Source organism: Tachypleus tridentatus, chromosome 13, assembly GCF_004210375.1.
Source record: "Tachypleus tridentatus isolate NWPU-2018 chromosome 13, ASM421037v1, whole genome shotgun sequence".
Taxonomy (NCBI): Eukaryota; Metazoa; Arthropoda; class Merostomata; order Xiphosura; family Limulidae; genus Tachypleus; species Tachypleus tridentatus.
This window is the reverse complement of record NC_134837.1, coordinates 78,868,885-78,890,250: the sequence shown is the minus strand read 5'-3', so window position 1 is coordinate 78,890,250 and position 21,366 is coordinate 78,868,885. Positions and strand designations below refer to the sequence as shown.

Sequence of the window (21,366 nt, the reverse complement as noted above, 5' to 3'; positions counted from 1 at the left end):
TTGTTATCAATTTAAAATAGTTTATTTCAGATATTTCGTTTCATTTCACTACAATGTGCAATTTCACTTCTAAACAAAGCATCTACGATAAGTAAAGACTGTATAGAAATGTTTTTCTATAAGTCAACTGGACCTTCAAGCTCTACCAGTATAATAATTTTTGCTGAATGTTTACCTGAAATGGTTCCAGTTTCTCTCTTATCAATTATTTTGTTGTGATTCTTTACAGCATGTTCCTTTCAACATTTAAGGTTTCAAGTTCAATTGTTAAGATTTTTTTTTATTTTAATTTTATGTAACTTCTGATTGATTATACTGGTATTGTTTGAGCAGCAGTAGCATCTGAGATAGACATGCTATTAATTAAAAAAAACAACTGTAATTTCAATTACAAATTTGAATTCATTCTTTCTTGTTTAATACTGTTATATGTAATTACCCATAAATCATTCTGATACTTCTCTTATTTCATATCTGAAGCACCAATTTACAATAATAAATACACTATTCTATCAAGAGTGCCCTAATTTCTTATTAATTGCATTTTATTCATTTGGTAGAATAAAACAAAGAACATCTTTATAATTCATAAAGTGTTCTGCAAACAGACAAGTTTCTCAAATAGTACTTAAAGTTTTATTTCTTTGGTTTTCAATATTCATTAGCAAGGTATTTTTGTTTTTTTTTTTTTTTTTTTGTGCACAACATATTTTGACAATTGTATGTGTTGTTGTTGTTGGGATTTTGTATGGTGTTCCTCATTAATTTTTTTTACTTTATTATTGTGTCCAGGCACTTTACTTAATTGCAACCAATGGAAAACCAGAAATCAAAGAAAAAGAAAAGTTATCACCAGTCTTCCAAGACTTTCTTGATAAGTGCCTGGATGTTGATGTGGACAAACGATTTTCAGCCTGTGAGTTACTTAAGGTATGAGCTTCTCAACATGTACCTACTTAAAGTTAGACACTGAAACATTACAGTGCTGTTAATACTATAGGTGTTTGATGGTCAAATACTGCATAGTATAGTGGTTTTCTTGCTGTATTTTTATGCTTCACCATAAAGGCTTTGTTTCCTCTATATGATGTTAGAAGTTTATAGATTTGCATATCTATGTTTCATAGTCTGAAATATTAGAAAGGAAAATTGTTTTGAATGTACCAGTTTGGATTTCAATGTGTATAAAGCAATATAAAATAAGTTTGTAGTATAGTGAATTTAGTGGATACTAAACATTTACGAGAATATTTATATTTTAGCTACAAATATTCTCAATAATTAACAAAAATTGTGTACACTTTTCAAAATGGTACAGTGGTTCTCTCTAAGTTTATAAGATCTTTAAGCATTTTTTTTAACCTAGTCAGCTTTGTTGAGAATAATAACTTATCTGGTTGGATGATCTTTGTATCTGAACATTAAGTCTTTACCCATGTTTTTCAAAAGTACCTCTGAGTAAGCACAAGAACTGTTTGCTATGAAGTTAAAACCTTTGTTCTCTCCACTTTCTGTAACCATGAAAACACACAGAATATCCTCAAATCTTAAACCTGGAGCAGCCAGTAAAGAATTCTCCCACATGATGATTTTAAAGCTTTATATGGCTTGTAGTTTTTGAATGTATATACTCTCTCTCATGCAAGCACCTGTTTATACTGTCATTTTCAACTAGTTTTGAAGCTGTTTTTAGTTTTCAACTAATTTTACCATTCAGGTTTTCTTTTTCTTTGTTGTGAGTTATAAAATTAAATTGTATAGTTTCATGTAAAATAAAATCTATTTTGTTACTAGGTACTAGGTGAGAATTGTGATTTTTAGCAGTGTCAGTCCAGATAATTGTAGAGGTGAAGAAAACCTGAGTGTAATATTCATTATGTACAACTATTTAGAAGGTAATTACAATGCTTAGCTCTCATGGGTATTGTTGAAATTCTGTTACATTGTTTTTATCAGAATTAGTAGCACAGGGTTTTAATGGTTTTGTCCATTCCTCCTATTAAATTGAAATTTTCCTTTTTAGCACCCATTTCTGAAGCTTGCACGACCTTTAGCGAGTTTACATCCACTCATAGTGGCAGCAAAAGAAGCAGCAAAAAGTCACTAGAAGTGCAAAGATTTTTCATCACTTGTGGAAAGATTTTTGATAGTGTGGTGGTGTTCTATCTTGTAAGACATTTTTATCAATTATAGATTTTGCATTGCGGGTGATCTTCAAAGAATTGTTTTACGAGTTCATTTTGGGCTGATTTCTAAGATATGACGAACAGAGTTCAGACTAACAGGTCAACTTCTGCGATAGACAATAACTCAAGCCTTAAAAAATCAGCATTTTGGAAAATGTTGGAATGGGAGTATGTGCTGATGAGAGGGGAGGAGTCAAGGTTTGATAAAAACCAACTTTGTATGTTAGCTGATAATAAATTGTTCAAGAATAATCTGCTACATGAAAACACTGATTAAAGAATTGTTGAGAAAACTCTTAGCTTCACTGGCATCTCAACTTTTTACTTAGTTAATAGGTTCAAAACTTTGTTGAAGCAAAAGAAGTGAAAAAAAAAAAAAAAGAGTATGAAACCGAGGAATATTTTACCCATAATAATGACAGTAATGCTTAAAAATATTATTGTGAATCTACCAGTGATGATTTTGGAGACTGTGCATAATGCTTATGAAGTTAAAAACTGTCAATATTTAAAAAAAAAAAGCATGGAAAATGAAAACATTAGATAAAATTCATATCACAACAAAGTGAAAACTGCAGTTTCAAGCTATCAATCTACGCAAGTAAATGTTGCAGCTGGTAACTAAGTGAAACCAAGGAAGAAAAAAAAAAGTAATGCTGATGGAATCCTGATTTTCTCCTAAATTGTTACTTCCTTCAAATGTTAGCAGGTACTTTTAGATACCATAAAAATTAAATTTGGACATTAAGAAAGTGTGGACTACCGTTTCTTAAACAAAAGGACAATTGAAAGAACACTGAACTGTGAATTCTGATTAAGTCATAATTATTTCATCAGTGAGACAAGAATGCACATGGATGAAGATTGAACTCCATTGTAATCTAAACAATCAAATTGGTGAAACTTTTTTTTGTAAAATGGGACACAAAAAAATGTAAAAAATCTCTTGTCCTTGAAAGGTTTGGAGTTTCTTGTGTTCATTATATATATATGTTTGCCTGTAACGTGAAATTATTGAGGTGCTGTTTTAACATATAAGTAATGTATGTAAAGAGTGATATTCAAGAGATGTTGATCATCTTCCTGCTGATGATCTACTAATCTAGAAGATAACTTGATTTTAGAGCTAAGTGAGCACTTGATGAAAATAAAGCATTCCTTTGGATTGAACATTATTAATCAGTCCTCTTCATCAGAATATTTTAGCTTTTTAATATTTACAAACCTCCTTCAGTCAGCTTTTGTACATTGTTCAGTCTATTCATTTACAGTTTTTAATATTTATATGCATGGTTCCATAATAATGTTTTATCTTGATGGCCAGTTGATATTTAGTCTTGTAGCACAGTGCTAATTTCCAGCTGTAAAATTTATTTATTAGTATCTTATTACACTTTCTGCTGATTTTATGCAATTCTTTGGTTCTGATTATTATAGTTTTTTGATCGTATGAAAGTGTAGTTTTGTTTTATTTTTTAAGTAGTGGCTTGTCCTTTTTGTTTAAAATCATTTAGTGTAATATCAGGTGAAACTTCATGGTAATTTTTTAATGATGTGCAATTGTTATTACACTTAACTTTAATATTTTGCATTTTATTTTTAACATAACTGTGCATGACAGCTGATATTTTTAAGAGAAAAAGCAAAATAAAAAACAAGGTCATTTGGATATTCAAGAAGTTTTCATTGTTGAATGATATGCAGTCGAAGGTAGGTGTATCTTTGTAAAATCACTGGAAGCACGTTCTTCCTTTTTAACTAGTTTCAGTATAATTTGTAAAAACAATTTACGTGTATTTCTGTCTTTTAGTTATCTATACATGATGGTATAATGATTAAGGTATGAATTGTGAGAAATGTGTGTGAAGATGCTGGACTTGCTTGTTGATTTATAAATAGTGATTATCAGTAGAAGTTGTTTTGGTAATACTCTTGAAAACATTAAAAAAGAAAAACAGAATGACTTGTGTGTGAATAAGACAGAAACATGGTATGGCTATAACAAATTCAAACAGGCCTGCCATGAACTAAAAGCCTATTTAGTGCTTTCTAACTTCAGTGTTGCTAAGCCTTGTGACCTACTCATAAAGAAGGTTTTCCACACATAACTTTAAGTTTCATTTTCAGACAACAAAAGGATGCACTTGTTGTGAAACTAATAGTAATATCATGGTTTAAAATTCTATATATACAAGTAGAATTTATTTTACATTAATGTTTTTGTATTAGTTGTGGTTATTTATCAAAGGCTCTCTATGGATACATAGTAGATTTTCAGAGATGACTGTTCAGACAGGGTAACTCTGTCTACTTATATAAAGCCTGTAGTTGTTATCTAATGTTGACAATTTAACCTTGTTATTAATTGCATGTGTTTCACATGTACAAGTAAACTAAAAGAAGTTGTGTAAACATTTCCTTCAGTGGTTGTACTAACTATTTTGTACAGTGTTTTTTGGGTTTTTCTCTCTCTCCAGTTGATTTTTAAACCTATAGTTTTAAGGTGATTCAAAGTTGCATTTAGTTTCTAAACATCACCCCTATCTCTGTGATAGTATATGGCACAGCCTTCAGTCTTGCAGGTATATTTTAGACTGAAAGAGAGAGTTGCAGTTATTTTTCAGGGCATAGTTAATTGGAATATACAGATATAAATTATCCCCCTGTTCTCTGCAAAAAGTTAACAATGTTCTTTGAAAGTGAATTTATTTCAGTCTATTATTACTCTACAGTTTGTCCTAGAAGTCATTTACATACACATTTATGGAATGTTCAAACAACTAACTTTTGAGACATCACATAACCTTAAACATTTCTCTAATTTTTATATTTCTGCTTAGATCAACACAATGTCCTATGTGTATCAAAAGTTGTGTAACAGCAGCTTAATGTTGACAACAAAGTTTTTTTGTTTTTTTCTGTTTGGTTGTTTAGATGTATTTTGCTTTCATAAAATAAGAGTTCAATCACTATCATTAATGTAATGGTTCTTACACTTGTATTTCTCATAAGGTGTGAAATTTGATTTGTGTACTTACATACCTGTGCTACATCGGTAAACAGTGTATAATTAAAACAGTTTTAATAGTTGTACAGACCCTTTATTTTCTTGAACATAAAAACAGTTTCCACTTCCCTGATGTCAGACTATAATTTAGTAAAGCAGAGGAAACTGTTGATTTACATTCTTCTAAAACCCATTAATAAAATATTTTACTACAGTGCAAGTTTTCATCCAGAATGAATATGAATGAAATCAGAAAGCACTTTTAACTTTCTTAGCTGTTTTTATTTTCTCACCAAACATGTATTATCATTCATATGCTCTCATTTTAACTGTATCAAGTTAATCTGAAATCGATTTATCCACACATAACGAGGACTGTTTTGCCTATTTCATGTTAGCTAGATGACCTTGAATGAGTGTTATATCTTCTGCATGTTTTTTTGTAATACTTTTCCAAAAGGTGAAAATATAAACTTGCTGCATTATCTATATAATTCATGTTAAATGAGTTATTAGGAAGACTTCTGAGTTAATACTTAGCATAAACAAAAAATAACTACTAATGTGTCTCTACAGGTTCTGTAAATATTTGAATTTTAAGTCTTGTCTAAAAATAAAAAAAAGTGAGTGGTGTATTTGTTCAAGACAATCTTAAGTGAAATTAACTGAAAATTATTAAAAGGCTTGCATACCAAAAAGCCCCAACATAATTGTAGATTAATAAAGAATTTTAAAGTTCATAAGATATTACAGTTCGAAATGTAGCTGAATACACTTGTAATATAATTTTATATCATGTGGAAGAGAGCTGCATATTGACATCATAAACTGAAGACTGCCACATAAAACTCTGTGTATTTCAAGAAAAAAACAGATGCAAATAGTTTTTGTTCAGTTCTTCCTGTAAATATCCTGAGTGCAAAAATGGCCTAATGTGTAAAGGAGGACGGGTAAGATTGATAATAAAAACATGTTTAATATTCAAGTAGTATATCATTGAAATACACAGAAGAAAAGTTTTACACCAGTTCCAGGTCAGTGGGATTACAGAAATGAAGTAGTTGGATAATTTGTTTGTTCACTGAGGGTGCTGTTATGTACAGAACATTTCTGGTATATACAAAATTTATTTTAATGTTTGTCTACTATAAAACTTTTATATTTGAGTATTTTAAGTTTTTACAGTATTATATCTGGCAAGAAAAAAAAAAAAGGAATTTACTACTGAAGGAAGTAAAAATGTCGGGATTTTCTTCCATCGTGTATCATGGTGACAAATCCATAGTTTTGTGTGTTCAAACTAGTTTTAATGGAAAAATATGTTCACGTAGTACTTCATGCATACGTACACCAAAGAAATGCAAGGTAAGTTCTGATTGGAATATGAGGGTTAAAGGTAAAACAACTTGTATGTTAGCATAAAGAAGCAAAAAATTTTGTCCTGTGAATTTTACCTATTTTGGAGACACCTTTTATTTATTTGAGTTTCTTATTCTTTTTTGTTATATAAAATGTATGAAATTAATATTATCTGGGGTTACCTTTAGACTTATAGAAGTCACTTGGGATGATATGTTTATTGTAATTATCTTGTGGTTTTTTTTTTTTAGGGGGGGTCTTTGTTTGATTTTTTTATTGTTATAGGTGGTATAAATCACTAAACTAAACTAAACTAACGTGGCAGGGGTTCAGTTTAGAGAGAGAGAAAACCAAGAGTTCTCTCTCCAACTGGGGTGTTCAGGAACTTTGTAGTTCCTCTTCGTCCCCTTTCGTGGATTGTTATTAGGATTAAGTGGTGTTTTTTTTTTTTTTTTTATTATTATTTTAATAAATTAATTATCGTTATTATTCTTGACTTTTTGGGTGGGGAATGTCTCACTAAATGGTCTTTTGGGTGGAGGCAAAGGTAGCAGTGGAAAGAAGGAAAGGTCGGACCTGTCTCAAAAGAAAAGTTGGGTAGATGTGAACATGAATGTAATTCATTCAAGTTCAGATCAAATAAACGTCCCGATTCTGGGTCTGGCAAAAGGTTGCCTGGGCTGGGATCTAGAAATCCAATGCCTGAAGATTTTGATGTGGGGAAACGGAGTACCCGAGAAAACCCACTTTCACACGACAGGCCGAAAGTTTTGCCTGTCGTGTGCCCTGTACCTGAAAAAAAAGGAATTCATGTTAATAACATAGTTTTATGTATTTAAACTCTTTGTTGAGTGGATTGTGATTCTTGAAATATGTTGTATGGTTATATGTATTTTGTTGGTGCACTTGATAATTTGTGTAGTGATGCTGTTAGTTTGTTTCTGTTTTCTGCTTTTCGATAATATTTCATAGAAAGTTCTGTTATTCTATCTCTTATAGTTGGTAAATTACTAATTTGGTGTAGATAATTTGTTGGTGTAAAAGATGGTAAACTGAATGCGGATTTTAATATTTTGTTTTGTTGCACTTGGATTTTTTGGAGTGTGTTGTTTGACATGTTGTATGTTACTTGACATCCGTACTCTATTAGTGGACGGATGTAAGCCTTGTATATTTGTATAATGGTGTTCGGTGCGCATTTTGATTGTTTACCAGTTATAGTCTTTAGATATGAAATCCTTTTTCTTATTGATGAGTGTATATTGTTTATGTGTTTTTTCCATGTTAGTTTTGTGTCGAAAGTGACGCCAAGGAATGTGATGTTTTTGCTTATGTTAATGGTTGTGTTTCCAAGTGATAGATTTATTTTTCTAGATTTTTTCTTTGCTTCTTTAGTTTTCTATAGAAGGTGATTGCTTGTGTTTTTGTCGGATTTAACACGACCCTCCACTTGTTGCTCCATGTTGAGACGTTGTTTAGTGATTCTTGTACGCGAGACATGGCCATGACAAGTATACACCAAAATCGTAACGATTACGCTCAAATCATAATGGTTGGTATCTCTGTGATTGTACCAAGTTGTTCATTGATAGACAAACAAGAAAAACAATATATTACTTACACTGTACACTGAGCTGGTTGTAGTAAGTGGTTCATTGATAAACACAAACAAAAAAACAACACTAATTACACAGTACACTGAGCTGGTTGTAGTAAGTGGTTCATTGATAAACACAAAATAAAAACAATACTAATTACACAGTACACTGAGCTGGTTGTAGTAAGTGGTTCATTGATAAACACAAAATAAAAACAATACTAATTACACAGTACACTGAGCTGGTTGTAGTAAGTGGTTCATTGATAAACACAAAATAAAAACAACACTAATTACACAGTACACTGAACTGGTTGTAGTAAGTTGTTCATTAATAGACACAAACAAAGAAACAACACTAATTACACAGTACACTGAGCTGATTGTACCAAGTTGTTCATTGATAGACACAAACAAAAACACAGTAAGTTAATTAATTATTTCCACTTGCAAAAGTAGAAAGTGATGAATTCTTAATGAGACTGAATATTAATTATACGAGTTCCAGATTAATGTGACCAACATATATCACTGGATTGGAATAACTGATTTAGTAATTAATGTTGTTAAAAAATATAATGGTTAATTATATTTTTTAAATCAAATTCACTTAATGACTATTTATGTTAAAAAAATTATGATCAAAAATATTTAATGTAAAAATGAAATAAGTACATAACTGAAAGAAAAAGAAACAAAACCTCAGGCTAGTTCAATAACCATGACTCTCTTGGCCCCACAAGTATTCTCGTTTTCATTTGATTACAAATAAATAACATCAAAAACACTTACCCTATCAACAAACAACGAATATGTAAAAGACAGAGCAAAGTGCAACAATGTTTAAATTTTATTTTTATTTATTTTTACTAACCCAGCCTGTTTTCCAGGTAACTGTATGTAAGAGTACTACACCATATCTAGGTTTTGACAAGGAGTACATATGCTTGCTGGCTACTGTATCTAATAGAAAGTGGTTCAAAGCATAACAGCAGAAACTTGGTAGATTTAAGCCTAAAAGTGAGAATATACCTCATGGTCCTCAACACTTGCTCAGTAGAGATGACTAAATTATTCATGTCCAGTTTATTAGAGAGAGTAACAGATGTCTAATAGGTAAAACCAAAAATAAAAATTCTAATATAGTTAATTTTTATGACACAAAGCAAAAGTTTTAATGATATTCCTTTCACACATTTTCTAGTTAAACTCTGGCTTGTATTTTTTTTTTTTATAGTGCATACAAGTACAAGAGACATGTACACACGTTATAAAATGTTATTTCATATGAATAATTATTCCAATCTCAAAATCTAGATTCTCTCAAATACTAAACAGTTTTGCATTAAAATAGTACTTGTTAACAAAACTTTCAACTATCTCATTATCATTAACCACAATTATGTTTTGCAAACATAAGTTAGGTTATATGTACTGACAATTCTGAGTTGTTTTCAGGGCTCGTAAGAGAGAGTGGCGGGCTCAGAGAAGCCCCTTTTCATTCTCTGCCTGTTTGAGATATGGCTCAGTTGAATAGAATGTATGACTGAAAGCTCCTTCTTGATAAACCTTTACCCTGATGCATTTGTTTCTAGACTAAGATTCTTCTGCATTATGTTTCTTACTATTGCAGACCTTTGCATCTTTGCTTACCACAGGTGGTTTATGATCTGTTGCAGGTCTCTTTCTAGATAGTAAAGGGGATCTATATTTCTTTGTTTTCTAGTATCACTGAATAAGGGATATCACCATCTTAGAAACACTAAATACTGTGTATAAACATGTTTATGTTCTGAGTGTATGAATATCTTGCATTTGAAAAGAGTTGTTGTATCACCAAAAGTGGATTGTTTTTAGGAAGGGTATGTAACAAAGGAACATGAAGTATGGACAACTTGGACTATAGCTGGCACACCTACTACTAGAATATACCCAGCTAATTTAGAATAGTAAAGGTTGATTAATAGTTGTAATTTAATATTGAATGGGTTCTTTGTTTTCATATATAAAAAAAATAAAACATAACTTTTAAAATCTCCTGCTTCATACTAATCTCTTATCAAACTAACAGGAAGATAGATGTTTTAACAATCAAAGTAATTTATTATGATTTTGCTTTGCATGTCATGCAAGTCTGATCTTAAAGAGCAGTATTAAGGTTTGAGTGTTGGATTGGAAGATGTTCATTCATTTTCCTGACAGATAGGGCTTCTTTCACATATGTTGGTTACTGCAATCTTCCTAATCAAAATGTGAAACAGACAACTGACAAATCAGCAAGTAGCAGCTTACGTTAAAAGTAGGTTGTATGTTTATTAAGTTGAGCAATGCAATGGGCACTCATTAGGGAGAAAAGCTTGTACAACTTTGAGTTACAGCATCTAATAGCTCGTACAGGGTAAAATCATTGGCAAGGTGTTCAACAGGTGAAAATCTCTCAAGTTTCCCATGATGAAATAATGTTACACACATAACATAGACAGGTATTTTGTTAAGTTAAGGATAATGTCAAATGAAAAAATTAAGTGTAATCATTTTTGATACAAAATGTTCCCAAGTATTGTGTTCTTCTGCCTGACAGTATATAGAAGCTTGACTGTGCCTTCACCGTTTTTTTTTCTTTTCAGTCCCATGAGGTTCAGTTGCTAATAATAATTATGTATATTTAACACATTTCCTTTTTAGAATTTGTGTTAAAAACTATATAGTAATGACGATAATGGATGCATGTTAATTCTCAGTGTACAATTGGCAAGCATTAAAAAACAAATGTCTGTCAAACAATGTATACATGTTTCAGTGGACATGCCTCTCAGAGTTTTCATATTAAGCATTTTCATTTCACCAGGCATGCTAGCTTCTATTCCAGTCTTTGTTTTTAGTATAAAGCTATACAGTAGGCTAACTGAGCTATGTTAACTGGAGAATCAAACCCCAGATTTTAACATTATAAATTTGTAAGCTTTTCCACTGACCCACTGGGGATTTTTTTCCTTGTAAAATACTAAACAAATGACACAATTTTTAGTCAATCAGAATTAAACACTGCCTATACCACTTTTACCTAACAGTTTCAAGGTTCTGATATGTTTCTTCAGAATCAGAATGAGTAAACACAAAGCCATGATTAAATTCCCATACGTACATTGTTAAATAATGTGAATGTTAACGTATTGCACCAACCTACGACTTGTTTACAATAGTTTTCAACCATCCCAAGCAGTGTTGCAAAAAAAACTCAGTTTACTAAGCCCATTTTATAAAGAGGAAAGTAATGTTTTATATCAATGACTTTTGAATAACTGATTAAATAGTGTTCTTTATTTATGTGAAGAGATCATAACTTATATTACGAAGTAAAATAGACAAACACACAGTACAGCACCAGCTTTTGTCTGATGTAAGTATTTAGTTCACCAAACACACCTCTGGAAGTATTATGCTGTAACTGTCAGGCCTCACCACTGAACATATAATGACTATTTCAACACACCATTTGTTCAAAATCTGTAAACAATGATTAAAATAGCTCAGTGCTGTTTAGTGTTTATACTCAAACCTTTATACAAAAGGGTTTTTACTTGCATCCTGTTCCCACACATATGATAAAAAGCTTTGCACTGTAGCTGTGGGTGCACAATGGAAGTGATGTTCAAACAAAAAGTGAGGATGGGTACTTTATTAATTGCCTCCTCTCTGGCTGTTAAGTCAAACTTAAGGATCTTATGTTATAGAATGGATTATTTGTACTTGCATGAAATTAAAAAAAACAAAAAATGTTAAAGATAATTTGATGCTTGCAAACACAATTTTAATCAGTGGCTTTCTTAGATCTTAGACTTCAATTGTCTACCACTGCCAGTGCAATAATTAAAGGTACATTTCATGCCACTAAAATATAAGTAGAACTGAAGCTGTGAATCCTTAATAGGCTATTTTATTTATTTAGTGACAATATTTATAAGCTTACTTATGCTAGTGGCCATATTTTTATACTAAAACTGGGGATATATTATAAAAGTATGAATGTGTGCTAAACATCATTTTATATGATACATGAGGAAGTCCTAGATCAGTTTGCTGCATTAATGTCAGTTGTAACTTTCTGATGAGTATATTTGCCACAGGATTTTGTTGGTATTAAAAAAAAAACATGAAAATATCTCATGACATATTCAAGGTAAGAGTAAAGGATAATACATAAGCATCATCACGTGACAATACGATACCCAAGCTACAAATAAAAATAAAACTGGTGGAATGTTCAAATATATTTCTGTTGTAGATTTCATGAGAAATCAAATGCAAGGATATTTAGGGGAGATGTTTCCAAAAATCGGACACTTTTTTTTTTTTTTTTTTCACAATCCTTTTTCTGGAATTTGTCGACAGCTAGTTACAGTAACTCGTGTTGCTCAATGTTTTTGCTATTCAGGTGAATGACTGATTTGAATTGGATGTTTGATTCCTTATATATGCTGAACAGTATCCTCATACCCAAACAAAGCAAAAGTTGAAACATCAGTAAAAATAAATTATTAAATTGTATGTTTTAATGTGTTTACTTGTAAATATATACTTCAGTTAGTATGGTGCATGAAGTAATTGGCTCCACATGAAATTATCATACAAGTTTGCAACAACTTCAACTCCAAGAAGAAACCAACAACTGACCCCATATTTAATTAGTGAATGTATGGGTAGAAGAAATGTTATATTTAATTTTAAAATTTTAGGTCTTAAATGCTGATATTTCCAGCATAATTAAAACAAACCTTTTAATCGAAGGAATGAGATATTATATACAAAAGTAATGTGTACAAAGCAAATGTCGCTATGTTGAAAAACAGAATTTTTTTTTTTTTTATCTCTGAATCTGTTGGTCACAAGTTTGAATACGGTCACCAAACATGACCTCCCTCTTAATCATGATGGTCGATCTCGCTTTTTCATTGTGAAAAAGAGTAATCCAAGAGTTGAGATTAAGCATTGTTGATTAGCTGCCTTCCCTCTAGTTGATCATTTTTAAGTTAATTAGGGACAGCAAGTGCAGTTAATCTTTGTGTGGCTTCGTGGAAAATTCCAAAAACAAATGACCCAAACATTAATCCTGGTTGAAATAATTTTGACTGAAAGGAATTAGTTTGGCTGAATTATGTCAATGATTACTTACTTCATGGTTTTATGAAATGTGTGGAGCTTCACAGATCATAAATTGGCATCATAGCTATTCAGAGATATATTCATATAGGTTAGCATGGTAACAACATGTGAGCTGGAGGCAATCTAGGGCACCATAGCTATTCAGAAATATATTCATATAGGTTAGCATGGTAACAACATGTGAGCTGGAGGCAATCTAGATGTCCATAGTTACTCGTATAATGTTAGGATGTACGTAAGTATATAGCTACAGATGTGTTTGAAAATACATTTTTGGTGTTGCACGTGGAAGTTACATAGTCATTCATAAATAATATATAACACAAATGAATCAGTTACCTTAAGAATACAACCATCACACAGTGAAAATAGAGTAATTGACCTAGATATTAAGACTGCTCCACAGTTTTATCATTGAAGAGCTGGTAGTGTATGCTGTTACATGTTACACTCCATTCTGCTCCTGGACCACTATTGTTAGCAGCAGTACCCAACAAGAACTCAATCCTGTCCTAGATGGGCTAGTGCTAGAGCTTCCAATAAAGCTCAGTATCACAGTCTATCTAATATGTGTATGAGCTTCTTGTGATTTCAAATACATTGGCAACAAATTGTCAGTAACACATTAAACCAAGGAAACTGCATACTTCTTGTTTTGTCACAGTTTGGGTTGGTAGAGATCCAATCTCTTCTCACAATGTGATTTTAGAAAATTGCAATTTCATGCACACCTCCCCAATTTCAACTTCAAACTTGCCATTCTTCTATTTTGAAGTACCATGAACAAATTTTTCAGCAGCAGACAAAAAAAGTGTGGCCAAAAACCATCTCCACAAACTTCTTTCCACTACCACCCTTTGTGAAAGCTCCATTAGGAATTGTAAAAAATAGTAGGTAAATTACATAAGTTGAATGGCATCCAATAAAACTTGTGCACATCAAGCACTATAAAAAATTTTAAGTCTATTCTTGTTATCCATTTTGACTTATCAGCAACAAGGTATTGAACCACTATATCCAAATATTTATCTGTCCACAGCAGTGTAAAGGCAGCAATGCAAGTTATTGTATACACCCATCTAATATTAACACAATCTTTATATGCAGTATGATTCTGCCCTTTAACATCTACTTTACTTCAGGATAGGAGTGGTTACATCCTTAGTGCTACAGCAAGCCTGCACTGTTGTTGATTGGTCAGAAGTGTGTTGTTTGTATTTATGTTACAATAAGTTACTATTATTTGACAAGATGGGTCAATTGTCCCCCCAAATACATAAGCATATTTAACCAGATCACTAAGTTTTTACCACTCAACTGAGTCCATATGCTTTGCATAATCCTCAACTATTGTTTTCAGACATTTTGACAGTTACTTAGTCTCAGACACAACCCAACTATTGCAACCCAGCATCACCACTAGCCTCAGTCACATCCACCTCTCTTACCATGCTGATGATCAGACAAGCTGGAAGCTAATTAACTGATATAAATAACTGTTCATACTAGCAGACCTAATACTACTTGCTTTAAGGACGAGAGACTGAATTTCTTATGTGGGTTCCATAACAATGTTGCTCTTGTATATGAAGGTCCTATAATCGTCTCCACAACGTGCACTCATGCAACCATGATCAGCATTAAATAACTTTCATGTAAAGCATCAGTTCACTGAGAGCATAGTCAATACTGATCAATAATTTCTGCAAGAAGTCCTTGCCAAGGTTGTAATACCCTCATTCTTACAGCAATGCCTACTAGACACATGCTCAAATTTGTGGCATTGCTTGGAGTGCCTGATATACCAATGTCCTGGCCACTCCTGTATGAACAGGGAACTATCTCTCACTTGTGTATTTGAAAAGGCATGTACCAAGCTACAGACTAACTCTGAAAGCTGGGCTAACTACCAGACTTTCTGACTCAAGTTTTTTGTTACACAACTTTCATTGGTGGCCTGGCCAAACTTAAACTATATTTGATTCCTACAGATGAAGCATCAGCAGCATCTACCACTTACTGTTGGTTCTCTGGCACATGCTGTACCATGAATTAAATACCATAATATTTCTGCATGGCAAGGCATAAGCAGTCACCACATCTAAAGCATATGCTTTATTCCTCCTCTCTAAGTGATGTTTGGGTAGAGGCATGAAAACCATGGGAGAAGCAAATAGCCTAACCTATTAACTACAATCCAGCTCAGATTTGATATAATGCAGCAACTTTGGGAGGTTTGAGGTATTTGCACAGCAGATGTTTTCCTCTTATACAACTGGTATAAAGTTACTCCCATATAATTCAATAGAAAATACTCCTGTAAGGAAGAAAATAACTGACCTTCCAGTGATGTTTCATCATTTTACCAAGTAGCCCCTCAATGAAGTTGTCAATGAGAATATCCTCACAATCCACTTAAACTACTGGAGAATAAGCCTTGAAGTGCAAATGGTGTAGGTCATTCAAGCTCTTGGTGCTGTCCTTCTTCCAAGCCTTAAACTTGACCTAATGGGTTGTTTAATTTTCTACTACATTGAACAATCCACTAGCAATGACTGTTTACCAGTCCCAAAGTTGTGTATCATTCAAGTGCTCAAAAGAATCAAACTCAAGATCATATGCTGCACTGGAAGTAGTCAAGGTTTATTTTCCCCACACTACTGAAATTTGGAGACATGATCTACTTCATCCATCTCGAAGGACCCTATGGTTATAGTCAAAGCTTCTCTCTTACAGGTTCTTGGCCAGCACATGCCTAAGATAATCTAAACATCCCAACACTAAAATTTGTCACTAAGTTCGTGATCTTTGGTTTCTCTGACAGGATACCTTCCAGCTCTGAAAGACCCATGAATGCCCCATGGTGTATTATCTTCATCTGCTGCTGAGAAAACTCCAACTGGTAGACTTTGTTTATGAACAGCACATCCAGTCTATCTCAATTGGTCTTGGATAGTTTCAATCAGTGCTGTGAATGTATTAAACTGGCTGGCAAAGACCTGGGAGTCTTGTACAGACTGCCTCATATATTCTTGAACTCCCCAGGTCTCTTGGTGTTAAATATTTCTTACTACCAATAAAATTGAAATTTATAACATCCAAGTTATTAATTTCACATATTAGTCTTGAAGAATCATCTTTGAGTCATATAAAGTTTAATATGTCACAGTAATATGATTTTATACAGCTCACCTACTGAATGTTAATATTTACACCAACACTATTTTAAATAAAACTTTTGAGTATGCAAAATTTGATTTAAAAGTTGTTTAATTCCTATACAATAACCTTAAAAAATAGTTAACTTTATTTTCAGTGAATGACATACAAGTTGTTACTTCTATAATGAGTTACATTTTCATTTACAATATGATCCTTTTTTTTTTCATCTTGTCACAATTAGAATTTTTAAATTCCTTATTTATGGTTTGATAAACATTTTACTGCCACTTTAATATGTTTGATACATTATTCTAAGTATGAGTTTTTACAAGTAAGGTTTATTTTCCAGTGTTTTTGTAACAATAATAAAAAAATACTTATTTTATGTAAGACAGGTTTCAATGAATATTTTATCATAAGACTTTAATGGATCATCAAATTTGTCAGTACTTAGTAAATCAAAAGAGGAACTTTATATAACACTTACATAGCAACATCATTGTTCTCAAGATAGCTAAAATGTATTTTTATTTAACTACCTGTCATATCCAAATGTCTTTTCAAAGAATTTATTAGAACACTGTATCAAAATAGACAGTGGCAATTTTTTCAAAAAAAATTGACTGTGGGCTTCCTGCACAGTGCAATTTACTAATACTAAAAAAAAAGTTAAAAAATTAGATGTTTCATTTTGATGCTTCATTTCAAGGAGAAAGGTTACAGATTTGATTATTTTTTTTGTAATACTACTCAAGCCTAAACACTTACTACAGACTTTTATTTTTCATGTTTAAACTCACCATGGTGCACTTTATTTATGGAAAATATTGTACTTATCTTTATTTTCAAAGGTTATTAATTAAAAAATTACACCTTTGCTAACATCAATATTTAAATTCAATCTAATAATGCACAAAAAGACTGATTTTTCAATAGGTTTGAATTTTATGCATCATTAGTCAAAAAAAAAAATTTTATTTTTTATTTTAATTCAAGATGTACCTATAATCTCACACGTACATTGATTTAGAGATACAGTGTTGGTTCTGCAAAGATGATACTTAAATATTAAACCAGAATATTAATACACATTACTTGTGGAAGTTTCCAAATCTAGAAATACCCAAAATTGAAAAAAAGTTAAAGTCTAGGGAGGTGAAGATAAATCCTACATTTTTTTTTTCTCTTATGGATGAGTTTGGTACAGTGGAGGTCTGACTGATGGTGTCTTGATATTAAGTCGGTAAGGTATGCTGTATAATTTGTATTACTAATTTCACTCACAGTATTGATTAGAATGTGTTTAATAATTTAATTTTATTACTGTTTGTTGTATATTTTTATAAGAAATATTGTTTTATATTGCTGACTTAACATATCTATTTAGACCTAATTCAAATCTCCTAAGCTAGCCAAACTTTAGAAAACATTATTGGAATTACGCCTGAAAATGTTGTTAACAGCAAAGTTACCAAACTGTTGAAACAATGCATTCTAATCTTATAATTCACAAAAGTGTGTTCAATTAGCTATAATTATTATCAATACTAGGTTGAATTGTAGGTTCAGTATAAATGGATAACTTGTTCTGACCAGAATTTAATATTAATTTCTGATGGTTAATAATTTGTTTTACATGTAGGCTTATGAAGTTTAATTGCAATAGAAATTTCACTGGTAAAAGGTAAGAAGTTAAATCTTGCACTGGAAAGAAACAGTTATTTCTTCCTTCACAAACACAAATACAGAATGTTTTCTTTAAAATCCCACTATTTTTATACTTTGGTTATTATGCTCAGTGCTAAAGTAGATGACCAATGCTGTTATTTTTATGCTTCATTTTGTACAATAATAAGTTCATACATGACATTAAAATGAGTACTTACTGAAAACAATTAATATTTCTCTTATCTATTTATGTTCAACATTGTATAACAAACAGCTGAAACTGAGCTTAATTTGTTTTATCATTGTTTAGGAAGTGTTAGAAAAACTGCTGCGACTTCCAACATTGTATAATAATGTGGTAAATTCAGGTAAAACTGAATTAACTTACAAATAATAATTCCATTTAATAGGAGATTTGTTTAAGATATTACTACTTACAGAAATGTTATATTTCCAACAACCAAGTCATGGGAACAGAAGACACTGAGAATGGATACTAAATGAAATACTAAATCAACAGTTTTTATTTATTTTGCATGTAAAACACAGTGTGTGTACTTGTTTTGACACTAGATAATTGCTTTTAGTTAAATTCCTCAAATTGAATCCATGATCATAATAACTAAATCCAATATTCCTTATTTTGCAAAAAACATCATATTTAACCTGAATGACAAGCACTATTCATGTGACTGTTCACTGTTATTCAAACATTTGTAAGGCCATAACCTCAAGATATTACCTGAATTGTCATTGAAGGAAACTTCAACATCTTTGCACAAACTACAATATTGCAGTATTACCCCTCACATAGGCAGAATAAATGTTGTCTATTTAAGGATAATAAAGTCAGCTAGGATGAAACGTGCACATACTCAGAAGAATTGATAAATTTAGAATTATACTATAATTCAGAGAAAACATAAATACATGGTTATATTCACAATAACAGCAAAATTTAGATATTTTGATATACAATTTATTTATGATACATAGACAAAGATCAATGACATTTTTATAACATAATTAGATCTCAAACAATAAAGTGTACATACATAGAATTTCATGTGTTAGTGGAAAATGTATAACCATTTTAATAGTGTTATTGCATTTAACAGTTGTAAAGACCATTATATTTAATTGTTTTTTAATAATTACTTTCAACATTACTCACAAGACTGACATGATAACATGAAACTGCAACAGAATCCAAGATGCTCATGGGGAAAAAAAAATTTCATCAGCTTTAGCCTTGTTTATTTGTTTGAAGGAAGCCACACTGAGCTATCTGTTATGTCTGCTACAGGGAAGTGTGCTCCAGATTTTTGCATTGTACCTTAACCATTGAATGACTGCAAAATGACAAGTCGCATTGAAAACAGGACACTATTGAAATAATATTTAAAAATAACATTATTCCACTTTGAAGTTAACCATCTGACTAATTTAAATATCATTAGTTATCAAGGCTTGATTACACATTTCATGACTTTCCAGGCTTTCCTTAATCTGTGCTGATAGTGTATAATAAGAATGAAATATATATTTTAGTATTTAACAAATCCAGTTACAACAGCTATACCTGTTGTACCATGTTCTATCATCGAGTAGGTTCGATTGATTTATTTCATAAATATAATGCAAAGTTCATTCCCTACAATTATAATGATTTGATTGCTTTGGACAGTTCTTTCTGATGTGTCACTGTGAACCTGTTGGATAAAGCAGCTACTAATACTTAATAGTTATTATGGTTTTCAACTGAAAGGTTACTTAATATAATTAAAACTGGTCCTTTTAAAATTGACAGCAAAATGAACAGATTGTTGTTCACTATTCTATCTGTTTATTCTACAAATTATTTCAAACTGAATCAGGAAATGCCTCCTATGGTACCTTTCCATTGTACTCTGTCAGGTAATGTTGTTAAACTGCCAAGCTAAAATTCTAAAACTAGATCTGGTAGAGATGAAGTAAATGGTATTTTATACTGGAATTCTTAGGTAGATGTAGAAACATATGTTTCTATGAAATTCAAGTTGATTTAATGTTATCTCACTGGTCTTGGTACCATAATTTTCTGCACGTTTTTATTTTTGTAGATGTTGTTTTTTAATATTTCAGTCTTATTGTTATAATAGACAATACTTCACCAATCTTGTCTTTAACACATTTATTTTCATTTTTAAACATTACATCTTTTAAATTCCCATGCCTTATCTCTTAATCTTCTTTTAATACTGTGCTTATTCCTTCTTATTCTACTTTCATATCTTTCATTGTGTGATTGGGTTGTCATTAGTTGTCTGAAGGTAAAGTTGAGTCAAAGTTCAATTTTATTTTAACCAAAATAATCCCTCTTTTGACACCAGTGTTGTAACACATTCTGTCATTGGGTGGATTCATTTATATCACTTGGTAAGAAAAAGAATGTTAAGTCCTGTACACATAATCATAAAGGATTTATTTATTCCTTCAATAATGTTTGCAAGAGGCTATATTCACTTTGATGCAAGTTGTAGACTTAATACACTAATAATGTTTAACATAAAGTTTCTTAAATGACAACAAATGATGAATATTCTACACATGGACTGGTGATTAATGAGCTCAATTCATAATCTGCAAGTCATAGGTTCAAATCTCCATCCCACCTAACATACTTGCCCTTTCAGTGGTGGGTCACTATAATGTGACTGCCAATCCCACTATTTGTTGGTAAAAGAGTAGCCCAAGAGTCTTTCCATGCTAAAATTAGTTACAGCTAGCACAATTAGCCCCTGTGTAACTATATGAAATTCAAAACTCTTACTGATTAACTTCCCTTAAGTTTCCCTCCATCAACAACTACTCTGTTTCTCCACTTTTAATATTTTATTGAATTCTTGAACATAGAACTAACTGCTCCTTTATTACTCATTACTTGTATTTAAAACTAAAATACCAATCTAGATATTAGTCGAAAGTTTATTGATTATTACTACATCATAATGATTAGTAGCTCCCTCTAGCAAGCATTTATACATAACATTAGTATTGTTGTAATTTGTCTAACTGACAAATACAAAACTTACAGAATTTCCCTATTCATTGACCGAAAGATTCTTTGTTTCTGCTTTGAATTTAATGCAAAATTACCTGAAGACTATTTCTGCTAGTCCTCTCTAATTTAGTAGTGAGAGACTAGAGAGAAGACAGGCAGTTAATACCATCCACCACCAATT

At 31.4% G+C, this 21,366-nt stretch overlaps 2 protein-coding genes across 7 annotated transcripts in view; one reads left to right on the top strand and one right to left on the bottom strand.

Moving 5' to 3' along the window:
• The window catches only part of Pak (serine/threonine-protein kinase PAK 3-like protein), a 54,621-nt gene extending 49,342 nt beyond the window's left edge, over positions 1-5,279 (top strand). For all 4 annotated transcript variants that reach the window (XM_076484528.1, XM_076484529.1, XM_076484527.1 and 1 more), the window contains 2 exons: positions 793-930; positions 2,024-5,279. In XM_076484528.1, coding sequence (XP_076340643.1) covers positions 793-930; positions 2,024-2,107 — 222 coding nt within the window. In that variant the 3' untranslated portion in view covers positions 2,108-5,279. The remainder of the gene's footprint in view (positions 1-792; positions 931-2,023) is intronic.
• Positions 1-21,366, bottom strand: part of LOC143241060 (uncharacterized) — a 66,701-nt gene that overhangs the window by 4,105 nt on the left and 41,230 nt on the right. The window lies entirely within an intron of this gene.